Source organism: Fukomys damarensis, unplaced genomic scaffold, assembly GCF_012274545.1.
Source record: "Fukomys damarensis isolate Sample0158 unplaced genomic scaffold, DMR_v1.0_HiC HiC_scaffold_16, whole genome shotgun sequence".
Taxonomy (NCBI): Eukaryota; Metazoa; Chordata; class Mammalia; order Rodentia; family Bathyergidae; genus Fukomys; species Fukomys damarensis.
In genome coordinates this window covers 22672352-22684387 of record NW_022900928.1, presented here as the reverse complement: position 1 = coordinate 22684387, position 12036 = coordinate 22672352, and the positions used below count along the sequence as shown (strand labels likewise).

The 12036-nt window shown below is 51.9% G+C and overlaps 1 protein-coding gene across 1 annotated transcript in view; it reads left to right on the top strand.

Moving 5' to 3' along the window:
* Dnhd1 (dynein heavy chain domain 1) overlaps positions 1 to 11685 on the top strand; it is a 65656-nt gene extending 53971 nt beyond the window's left edge. Inside the window, exons 30-44 of the mRNA XM_010644289.2 lie at positions 1082 to 1256; positions 1510 to 1692; positions 1813 to 2244; positions 2399 to 2870; positions 5207 to 5518; positions 5744 to 5896; positions 6068 to 6246; positions 6377 to 7342; positions 7539 to 7725; positions 7931 to 8050; positions 8262 to 8463; positions 9210 to 9301; positions 9465 to 9614; positions 9831 to 10615; positions 10778 to 11685. Coding sequence (XP_010642591.2) covers positions 1082 to 1256; positions 1510 to 1692; positions 1813 to 2244; positions 2399 to 2870; positions 5207 to 5518; positions 5744 to 5896; positions 6068 to 6246; positions 6377 to 7342; positions 7539 to 7725; positions 7931 to 8050; positions 8262 to 8463; positions 9210 to 9301; positions 9465 to 9614; positions 9831 to 10615; positions 10778 to 11143 — 4774 coding nt within the window. The 3' untranslated portion in view covers positions 11144 to 11685. The remainder of the gene's footprint in view (positions 1 to 1081; positions 1257 to 1509; positions 1693 to 1812; positions 2245 to 2398; positions 2871 to 5206; positions 5519 to 5743; positions 5897 to 6067; positions 6247 to 6376; positions 7343 to 7538; positions 7726 to 7930; positions 8051 to 8261; positions 8464 to 9209; positions 9302 to 9464; positions 9615 to 9830; positions 10616 to 10777) is intronic.
* Positions 11686 to 12036: the final 351 nt, after the last annotated feature.

Below are 12036 nucleotides of genomic sequence, written 5' to 3'. Positions count from 1 at the left end.
CTTCCAAAAACACCAAATTGGTATGGTGGGCCATGCTTGTAATCCCAGCACTTGGAAGGCTGAGGCAGGAGGATCACCATGAGTTGGAGGTCAGCCTGAGCTACATAGTGAATTCAAGGCCAGGCTGAATTTTTTTTAAAAAAGCACCTACAAAAGGTGTGATTCAAATATACAGTGAATGATTAATTTAAATTTTTTGTTACTGTGAAAGACACACTGACAGTAATTCCTCCCAGAATGCCTCCATTTCAAAACACACTTGTCATAGTTCTTGCCACTTCCCAAAGCAGTGCTGGAAGTCCTCTTTTGTGAGTGTCTTTTACAAGGTGAGATCAATAGTATGGGGAGGTGACAGGACTTGAGAGAGATTGGGCAATTTTTAGACTACAAGTATGGAGAAGACGTATAAAAGCATAAGATGAGAACAGAAGGGGGGACCTGAAAAAATTGCTAAACAGATTTGGATGTGGTGGTACATGCCTGTAATCCCAGAACTCTGGGAGGCTGAGGCAGGAGAATCATTGCCAGTTTTGGCAATTTAGTAAGTTAGCAAGACCGTCTGTCAAAATGTAATGGGGGAGGGGGCAACTGGAGCTATAGCTCAGTAAGAAGGTCCTGAGTTCAAGCCCCAGTACTGAAAAAAAGAAAGAAAAGTGAAAAAAAAAAAACAGTTGCCAAGGAATAGCTAAAGGATGGCAGAGGAAGGAACTGAGAAAGGGTAGCTAAAGAGGTTGGAGAAAGCTTACGGAGCACACAGTGCCGTGAAAGCCAGGGGGAGAAGAATGCTTCCGGATGGAGGGAGCTATCTCCCCTGACAGCTGCTTCCAAGGGGCCAAGTAAGATAAGGAAAGTAGCATAATAGTTACCCATGTAGGCTTTGGAGTCAAATTGCCTGGGGCTGTATGCTGAAGTGGTTACTGCCTGCTTAAGGCTGTATTCCTAGGTGTGTGACTCACGCAGCAGTAAGTGATAGATCCAGAGCTGACTCTTATCTGTGCCCTAAGCACAGTCCAACTCGGTCACCCTGTCAGGCCCACAGGATCCTCCCCTGGGGCATTCCCATGTCACCCAGCATCTAAAGCTGCAGGCCTGCTCTCTGTTCCCAGAACCTCAACCTGTGTAAGCAGCAGCTAGAGCAGAGCAAGCTCCTGTACGAGAGGCAGTTGGCAGAGTGTCGACATCAGAAGAACCTCACTGAGAATCTGGCCAGGCAGCGGGATGCCCTGCAGGATCAGCACAAGGCTTTTCTTGAACAGGTGGGCCCTTCCTGCCACCTGCCCTGCGTTGCTCCTCTTTTGGGAGAGAACAACCCCTCACGGGATGCCCAGAGGGGTGGATGAGGTGACTCATAATGGCGTCTCTTGGGGGAGAGGGCCAAGGTCTTAGTGTGTGTTAGGGAGTGGCCTCTCACAGGGTCTCCCAGGAGGAGATGCTCCCTCCTAGAAACACCTTGCAGAAAGAGCAGAACATCTCAGGAGCTCGCTTCAGTATGCATCTCTCCTCACTTAGATGGGAAAGGCCTTTCTGGGTCCTCTGAGCCAGCTGCAGGTGGCTGACTTTGAAGAGATACGGAGCTATCGAGCACCGCCAGAATCCGTAGTGCGGGTGACTGATGCACTGTGTGACCTGTTCCACCATGAAACCGGCTGGTCCAGTGCCAAGCAGCTGCTGTGCACTGAAGACTTTTATCAGGTAGGGCAGATGAAGGAGGACAGGAGAGGCCTAAAGGGGAGACTGAGCAGGGCTAGACTGCTGGGTCACACTCCAGAGCACCTGCGTCTTCCCCTTTCTCCTTGACACATACCCTCCCAGGAGCTGGTGTTCTTCCCCAAGGAGAAGATGACAGACTCAGAGCTGATAAGGTTAAACCAAGCTCTGAAGGCTCCAGGTATGAGCGACCCGGCCCTGCGCGCAGTCAGCGTGCCTGCAGCAAGCCTAGCGGCCTGGCTCTGGGCCGTTCTGCGCTACGGGCTGGCACAGCGCCGGGGACTGCCAACCAGCCTGCTGCTGCAGCAGGTGGAGGCAACCCTGGCTCGGGAGCAGGCCCGCCTAGGCCACTACCAGCTGCAGGTCCAGGAGAAGCTGGAGGACATTCTGACCCTGACCAAGAAGGTGCAGGATGCCCAGGCTTCCCACAGCCATATGGTGGGGTCCCTCACTCTGGCACAGTGTGGTCATTATAAAAAATGGCCCGTGAAGCCCGCGCTAATCACACCCATGCACACTTGGACTACACAGCTCCAGGTAAGCAGCCTCCTCCCCACCACGCCCTCAGAGGTCCCTGGCCCCACTCTCCTCTCCATACTGTCCTCCGTACCCTGCCTTGCTTCCCCTTGTAGGACCCTTCTCCTGCCTGCTCTCCCTGCCCTACACACTTCTGCTCTTCCCTGTACACCAGAACATGAAGGGGCACTGCGTGACTGTGTTTGGAGATGCTCTCATGTGCTCAGCTGCCATTGTCTACCTGGGCCCTTTCCCACCACCACGGCGCGAGGAGCTGCTGAACAAGTGGCTGGCCCTGTGCAGGGGCTTTCAGGAGGCCCTGGGCCCTGACGACATGGCGCAGGCACTGAAGCCAAAGCAGAAGTTTGTCATCGCGCCACCAAAGAACCCCCTGCTGCCCACACGCTTTCCCTTCAGCGTTCTGTCTTTGCTGAGCTGTAGCTCTGAACAGAACCAGTGGGACCGAGACCTGAAGCCCCAGGGCAAGTCAGCCCGCCTGGCAGGCCTGCTCCTGCGAAGCTGCACCCACTACCGTAGTTGCCGTTGGCCTCTGCTGCTTGACCCCAGCAACCAGGCCCTCATATGGCTGAGCCCACTGCCGCTGGAAGAAAACAGGTGCTTGGTGTCCACTACCACTGAGGGCAGAGGTAAGGCAGGGGCGGTAACACGATGCTTCTGGGGGTCTCAGGCTCTCATATTCTTCCGTTCCATAGTGGAAATGCTAACTTTTTGCAGTCAGAATATCCCAGTTTTTATCAGCCTATCCTATATTAATAAGTTTGGTCACTTTTTTTTTTTTTTTTTGCCTGTGATGCAGTGATCCCGATTTTATGTGACCAACCAAAATATACTTCCCTGGTCTGCTTGGCATTGTTGGAAACCTTGCTCACAACCCAGAGTTTTACTGGCCAATTTAGCCATGGCTCAGAAATGCCAGGGGAACATTTTTATTGAGTATTTTTGGATCATCTTGGTGGAGCACTGGATGATACATTTCCTAGGAGAAGGAAGAGAGAGTGCTTATTTCCCAGAAGATGGAATTAGGGGGTTAAGTAGGTGAGGGAAATGTGATCTTATTTGGAAAAAAAGTCTGTGCAGATGTAATGAAGTTCAGAACCTTGAAATGAGATCAGCCTGTATGTTACATGAACGGGCCCTACCTCCCATGATAATCATCTTGTAAGAGACAGAAGAGAATGAATAAATACATTAAAAAGATGGCCGTGTGGGGAGAGGACGATACAGAGGTCTGTAGCCGCAAGCCAAGGCATACCGGGAACCACCACAGAATAGAGGAGGCAAGCAAGGCATCTAGCCTCAGAGTGCAACCAACTCCTTGCTTTCCGACTTTGGCCTCCACTACTATGAGAGAATAAGTTCCTGTTGCTTTAAAGCCACTATATTTGCGGTGATTGGTTATGCAGCCCTAGAAACTAATACACATATTCCAGTTGCAAAGCCCCTCCAGTTATCATGACAGAGCTGCTCCTGGCCCTTTCTGTCTCTTTTATCAGGAAAGCAAAAAACCCTCCAGAAGTCTAAATAGCCAAATGTGGTAGGCAGATTTTGGCCCCTATGACTTTTGCCTTCTGATATTATTCTCATGATTATGTTATATGATTCAAAAGACTATGGAGATATATTAAGGTTACTAATCAGTTAACCTTAAGACAGAAATATGTTAGCCTGAATTATCTAATTAATGGGTCCAATGTAAGCAAGTGAGACTTTAAAGCAGAAGGGAAGCTAGGCATGGTGGCGATGCCTATAATCTCAGCACTGAGAGGCTGAGGCAGGAGGACCGCAAGTTCAGGCATAGACTGGGCAATTCGGCAATTTAGTGAGGTTCTGTCTAAAAAAAAAAAAAATTTAAAGGCTGAGGGTATAGTTTTATCCCTAGTATGAGGGCAAAAAGAAAAGAGGAAAGGAAACACAAGTTTAAAACACAAGAAAGATTTGATGACCTGTTGCTGGCTTACAGATGAAAGGGTCTACAGGGCAACTGTGAGAAGGAAGCAAATTCTGTCAGAAAGTAGTAAGAACAAAGTGTGGTGGCATTTGCGTATAGTCCCAGCTACTTGGGAGGCTGAGGCAGGAGGATCACTTGAATGGGGAATACAGGGAGGTCCTGTCTCAAAACAACAACAACACAAAAAAAACCATATGGCCTGGAAAACATTTTCCAGCTCCACAGGAGATCTGTAGCCCAGCTAACACCTTGATTTTAGCTCGGTGAAACCTTGAGATCAGAATCTGTCCCTGCTGGGCTGAGCCTCTCATCTACAGAACCGTCACATAATAAATGGACCTAGCTTCAAGCTGTTAAACTTTTGGAAACTTGTAGCAATAGCAAATAAATGCACCACACTGGCAACCTCCACTTTCAAGAGAACCTAAAAGAAAAGAAGAAAAAAAAAAGCATTTATCTTTTCCAGATTCTGTGGCTGAGCCTAGGAGTTTTAGGCCAGCCTGGACAGCATAGCGAGGGAGAAAGGGGGACAGGAATAGCTGTCGGTTAGCCAACCATCTGTGTTCGCCGCGCTACCCATGACTTGGCTAATTGCACAGTGGACAGCCTTCTCACTACTCCAGCCTTTGGTTTCCAAATTAGTGAGGACTCTTTTAGTTGTTGGTGCAGAATTAGCCTAGAAAAAAAGAAGGGCAAGGCATTGACTCTTCTAACCAGCCCACAGAAAGGGCAGAAAAGGGGCCAGTTTTGGAGATGACTAACCCTTCTCTGGAACTCAGAATAATAATGAGAACCAACATCTACTGAGTACTCACTATACACCAGCTTCAGTGCTGTCGATTGCATTGAATCTTCACAGTAACCCTATGGGGTCATCATAGTATCAGCTCCCTTTTGTAGATAAGAAAACTGTGTCATAGAATTTGAGCAACTTCCCTGAGGTGTCTTGCAGACCTTCCCTCATGGAATAGAGCCTTCCTCTCAGAAGTGCTCCTGTGCACCTTCCTCTCCCAGGGAAGGGCCTCATGAGAAATCCAAACGGAGAGAATAGACAGGAGCCCAAGGAAGGAGAAGAAGATGATCGTGAAGACAGAAATAAGGCTACAGACCAGACAGAAGAGCAGAGCGCAGAGGAATGGGAAAATGAGGAGGAAGAAGCACAAGGGAAGAAAGAGAAAGAACAGAAAGAGGAGACAGAGAATGAGACAGAGAACCAGGGGTCAAAACTAGCCCCTGAGACTCAGTCTCCGCCTCTTCTCTGCCTTAGTGTGCTCTCGGGCACTGACTCGGAGTTGGGTCCTCGGCTCCGGGAGGCAGCTGCCAGTGGTGAGGATGGATCCCGGTCACTATGCCCCTCGCTGTACTCCCCCAACCCTGTGATCCCACAGGCTTCTGACACCACACTCTGAGCTCAGCTCCCATGTTTTCCCCACTATGTGGAAGAATCTTTAGGGATTCTCATCAGAGAAGTGCCGGTCAGAGCCAGGTCTTTGCAAGGAGGGCACAGAGAGCCTGGCCCTATGGGTTGTTTGTCCTTGTTTCCCTGCACAGGCCGGCCTGTGCTCCTGACAAACATGGAGCTGGGCCTCGGGTGCAGAGAACTGCAGTGGCTGCTGCAGCGGGAGCAACTGAGTCCACCCCACGTGCAGCCTGGCTTCTGTCTCTATCTGAGTACTACCCTCCCCCTTCATGCCCTGGAAAAAGGTGAGATCCAGAGAGTAAGTTGCCAGCCCCTTTGCAGACACATTAGGCCCCCCGCGGACTTCATTCGACCTCTCCCAGAGCAGGCTCAGAACTGTAGGAGGGAGCCACACTCCCTGTCCACCCACCTCTGCCAAGGGGAAGGAATTGAGCATATTTCTTGTGACCCCCAAGTGCTAGGTTGTGAACTGCTGAAGGGGCTGAATATCCTGGATCTGGGCCTAAACATGGAAATACTAGAAAACCAGATGCTACATGAAGTCATGCACAGAGAGTGTCCTGAGCTTGAGATCCGTTGGGAGGACCTAAAGATCAGAGCCCTGGATGCCTGTGAAGCCCTGGATGCTGCTGAGGTGCTTGGGGGCCCAAACTCTGGGACAGGATGAGCATTGGAAGGGCCCAAGTAGGGAGGTAGAGATGAATGTAGATGTTTGGGCAGCATAAGGAAGAGCCAGATCCATCCAAAAAAATTACTATTTGCAGGAACAGTTGCTGCTGCTGCTGCTGTTCCAGAATCCAGAGAATCAGAAACCAGCCAAATTTCTACGGGACATTGTGCGAGTCCAGGCAAAGATCTGTCAGCTGCAGGCCCATTGTGAGGAACTAAAAGAACAGAAGCTACAGGAGGTGGTATTGTGGCTACCCTACCAGCAGGTGGTTTGGCATGGAATGGCCATAGTAAAGGCCCTAAGCCCACTACAGAACTTGCTGCCCTTTTTCCACATGAGTGCAGAAAATTGGCTGGCAGCAACCAGGCAGGCTCTGGACAGCATGAAGCCACATGATGTTCAACACAGGGAGGACCTGGCTAGCCATTTGCTGCAGCTGAAAACACACCTGACCCGCCAGCTGCTGCGCAGCACCTTGGCTGCCCTAGGACTAACCCAGGTATCCTTGGTGGGTGCCTTGGGTGCTTTGGCTCTGCTGCAAGTGACAGAGAAAGTACCAAAGCTGGAGAGGCTGGCGCTATGGCCTGGACTGGCAGCCTCTCCCAGCACAGGCCACCAAAAGCCAGACCCAGATGTGGTTAGGCCAAACTGGATTACGCCAAGAACCTGGCAGGAATGTGGGATGTTAGAACTCCTGCCTCCATTTGTTGGGCTGTGTGCATCCCTGGTAAACCATTCTGATGTGTGGCAGGATTACCTGTCACTGTCATCCACAGTGCTGGGTCCTGCACCTGGGCCCAGCTCTGAGCCCCTCAGCCTCCTCCAGAAATTGATCCTGTGGCGTGTGCTGCGACCGGAGTGCCTAGCAGGTGCCCTAGCAGACCTCACCACCAGCCTCCTGGGCCGGCCTCTGGATGAGAACCTGGGTATCCCCACCTTGCCCTTTGAACATAGTCAGGCTACTCAGCCCATACTGATCTTGTTGCCACCGCCTGGCCACCCCACAGCCACCCTACATCCTCTGACTGTCATCCAGAAACTGGCTGCCGAGCATAAGCAGGTTTGAAATTATCTCTTGGCCACAGAGTGACTGGAACCCTATGGGGTGGGATAAAGTGGTAGGGCCCACCCCCCAGCATTCTTATATAGGTCTGTGTGGATTAGAGTTACTTTGGAGTCATTGTGACATTACTCTGAGTCACCTCGGTCACCCTAGGACCACTTAGAGTCACTGCCATGTTTGTGCTGGTCCCCAGGGGCAAAAGCATCTGCAGGTGATGGCCCTGGGCTCGGAAGCCTGGAACCCAGTCTCAGATGTGGTCAGCACTCTACGCCAGGCTATGTCTGAGGGGCACTGGTTGGTGCTGGATAACTGTCATCTGATGTCCCACTGGCCAAGAGAGCTACTGCAGCCCTTGCTGGGGCTGTTGGATGGAGCCCAGGGTGAGTGTGCTGCTCAGAGAGGATTCTAGTGTCAGAACCTGCACTTGGCCTTCATTTGGAACTCTCAGGCCTTATAACTGACCCTCTAGATCCAAGCCTGTCCCCTTGGCCTTGTGTCTGCCTCTTGCTCACCCAGTGTTAAGTGTGACACCCAAACTTTGACCAGTTATCTGAGGGCTGATCTCAGCCTCTTGTCAAACCCTAGTGGTCTCGGATCTGGAAATGGAACTGCTTTCAGCTCAGCCTGAAAGCAGGAATGTGGCCACTGTCCATAGAGATTTCCGTCTTTGGCTTATTGCATCTGCAGAGGCCAGTGCTTTGCCAGGTGAGAAACATCCCCCTGTGTGCTCTCAATCCCAGCACTAAGGAGCCTGAGGCAGGACTTGTGAATTCAAGGTCAGCCTGGGCTACATAGTGAGATCAAGGCTGGCCTGAACTATATTCAGAGACCCTGACTCAAAAACAAAAACAAAATAACCGGAGGAGGGAAGGTAACTGTGCAGTGCTGACTCAGCACCCTCCTCCACCCCCCCCAGCTGTGCTGAGTCAGCATTCCATGCCTGTTTTCTGGAACCAGTCTCTGGAGCTGGGTCACATCTTGATCCACAGTCTGGAGCTGGCCCAGCAAGGAGTCCACAAGCAACCGCCTTCGCAGGTACTGCCTCTGTTGCTCCTGCATGGTCTCCTGCTGCACCGGCAGCTCTATGGAATGAGGCTGCAGGCACACCGGGGGCACTGGTGAGCTACCCACCTATGCTGTTGTCATTCCTGGGGCAACCTCCACATGCTGGGTTGAGTGAAACCAATTCATCTTGGGGAGTTTCGGACTGAGGGTAACAGGGAGGTCTCAGAAGGCTTCTCCAAGGACTCTGTGATCTCTGAGTTGAGTCTTAAGGGCAGAGGCAATCACGTAGAGATTTCTGAACAGAAGGAAGTAAGCTCAGCAGAAGGGAGACTTCAGAGTAGCTGAGTGGACATGCAGGGAGTTGAGTGGGAAGAAGTGAGGCTCATCACAGGTGTGTTTAAGACCATGACAAATGGCCGATGTTATCCTGACAACAGTGGGAAGCACTGAAGTGTTTTTAGTGGAACAAATGTGATCCTGTTTGTTGAAAAGATCACTTTGGCAGCAGTGGCCGGCAGGGCCGGGGGCAAGCAGAGTAGTTTAGGAGGCTTTGGCAGTTCCAGGGAAGAGATTGTAGTGTGGGTGGGAGAGACGAGGTAGTAGGGATAAAGAATAAATACTGTATTGGGTAAGGAAGAAGATGTCAAGGGAGACTTCCAGATTTCTGCTTTAGGCAGCTCGGTGGCTCCTTCCTCTCTCTGGGATAGGAGATGGAACAGGTTTCAAGCAGAACGTGATGATTTCACTTGAAAGCAAGTTGTATTTGAGGGGCCATAAGGCGATCACTAGTGAGCCCTCATGAACCTGGAGCTCTAGAGAGGCGATATTTGAAACCCTATTTTCTGTTCCCCTCTTTCAGGAGTCATTTGACCCTGACCCAAGCCCTTAGGACCCAAGAGCAGCTGTGGGCCAGTCTTAGCAATCCCAGCACTGCCATGCAAGAGCTGGCTGGTGAGCTCCTTCCTGCCCCCATGCACCCATCGGCCCCAGGAGAGCCTGGGAAAGGGAGGGGGTGGGAGTTTTACAATCAAGATATAATTCACAACTTTGGTTTAGGTGGGTAGCAGAAACAATGAAGGGGGGTAGAATTGGGGTGTTCTGATCTCATCCCCAGCTTCAGTTTTCTATGGGGGATCTCTGGGGGATACCAAGGACAGAGAGGCCCTGACTAGCCTCACCCAAGCCTGCTTGTGCTCTGGGAACCTGAGCTGGGTCCAACCACACACACCTCAGTATCTGCTGGCCACCCTGATGCCCAGCCCAGGTAAGCAGCAGGAAGGTACCTGTGTTGGGGAGGGCCAGAGTGAAGTGCAATGCCACCCCCACAGAGGTGTGGACATCAGTGACAATAAAAGTATATGAGGGGGCGACATACAGACACTTGTGGGTGGTGGCCTAAAGGGTCAAGGGAAGGCCTACACCCTCTCGTCTGGGGTGGGGAGTCCATCTTGTTCCTCACTGTTTCACCTCCACTCCCAAGAGCTGGAGAAGCTGGATGCTATAGCGGAGTGCAAGGCCCAGATGCACCTACTGCCCACACCGTCTGAGCCCCAGATCCGTGGACTGAGTGAGGGCCCCCAGGCCTGGCTGTTGGAACGCCAGAGTCGTGCTCTCCTGAGCGCCTTCCAGCGGAGTTCATCCACGTGGGTTCCTGCAGCTCGCAGGGGTGCTAGGTGCTTGGAAAGGCGGCTGAGGCAGCGCCTAGTGCAAGTCAAGGAGAAGCTGGAGTCATTGCAGGTCGTGCTCAACTGCCACACTCGCCGAGACCAGTCTAGCGCGGCGCGGGGCCGCAGTACCGCGCTGCCTGTGGAGGACTTCCTAGAGACTGAAGCGTTGGAACTGAGTCAGCTGTTGGCTGCACTGCAGCGCGACCTTGACTGCCAGCTGCGGCAGTTGAAGGGCGAACCTCCGTGCCCCTCCCGCCGCTGTGCCGCGGTCGCTCATGCTCTCTGGACTGGACGCCGGCCGGCGCCTTGGCGACCCCATGCGCCCTCTGGTCCACCCTGGCAATGGCTTCAACAGCTGTGCTGCCGTGGGCAGCTGTTGGTTGGTTACCTGGGTGCGAAAGCAGGGACTGAAGTATCAGAGCGCGTCTTCCACCTGTCAGCTTTTCGCCGCCCGCGCCGCCTGCTGCTAGCACTGCGCTGGGAGGCTGCCCTGGAGCAATGCGTGTCCAGCTCGATTTTTCCTGGCAGCCAAGGCTCCAGCTCCTGTCATCTCCCGCATAAACGCCGGGAACTGAGCAGCAGCCCTCTGCACCTCCGGGTATGTTAGCGTTACCCCTCTGTCCCCCGCGACGCCCCCTCAGTCCTTGACTACACCTCATCCCGCGCCTCAGTAACTGCATTTCTGATCTCACTCTGCCTTGACCTCCACCTTCCACTCCCCACCTTCACAGCTTTGTCTAACCAGCTTCTGGCCCTCCAGGTGGAGAACGGCCCAAATCCCAAGGTTCCAGAGATGGGGCTGCTCCTGACGGGGCTGCAGCTCCTGCATGCCCAGTGGGACCCGGCGTCGGGGGCCTTGCAGGACAGCGCTTCCAGCCAGCCCAGCCCTCTGCCTCCTGTCAGTGTCAGCGCATGCTCCCGCTGCCCCAGTGCCTCGCGGAGCAAGGCCGGCCTGGCTGTGTACTCCTGTCCCGTGTACGTGGCAGGGCCCCTCGGCACCACTAAACTGCACAGCAGGAACATCCTGATGCATATTCCTCTACCCACGAAACTTAGCCTCGCCACCTGTATCCAACGCAGGGTCCATGTGTGCAGCCCGCCCTTGCACTGCTCTCTACCAAAATAAAATTGTTGTGATCCCATGAATGATTTATGGGATTTGGAAAGAGAATAGGGTATGCACGGCAGGCAAAATATCACACACACACACACACACACACACACACACACACACGGAAAAATACAGTGTGCACAAATGAGGAAAGGTGTATTCACGTGAAGGGGCAAGTGCCTGGCAACTAGGGATAGGAGAGGGTATACTTCAGAAGGGGGCTGGTGTAGTCATCTAAGGGATTAGGCAGATCTGGCAGTGGCTAACACACCGAATCCTGAATCTTTTCCCAGTTCTTTACTGTGGTCTCAGAACACGTACTCAATCCTCAAGGGATATCTTTGAAGGGAGAACATTAAAACTCAAAATGCTTTCTTATGACATGTAGTGGTATTACTGGGAATTTTCCAGTCCTGCCCTAACACTCACACCCATCGTCTCCTATGATGGATTCTCTAAATGAGTCATATACACAAAAAGCAAACGCTAAGAGAGAAAAGGTCATGGTGGTGCAGGCCTGTAATCCCAGCACTCAGGAGGCTGAGGCCAGCCTACATAATTAGACCTGTCTCAAACAAAACAACAAAAACCAAAAAACCAGAATGTCCTATGTTCAAAAATTATTTACTTGGCACTCAACCACACCAGGTGTTCTTCCAGGCACTGATGAGGCTGTTCTAATTAGGGCAACAGGCAATAGGGTCAATATAAATATATAATTTTGATGATTTCGGGATGCTATCAATAAAACCAAATAGGCTATCGAGTGACTAAGAGGGGAATACTTAGTAGGATGATCAAGGAGGTCCGCCCAAATACTGAGCTACTTGAAGATCTAGAAGGAATACTCAGTAGAACCCTCAGTAGGTGCAAATGTCTTGAGGCAGCAGCAACCGCAGAGTATTCAA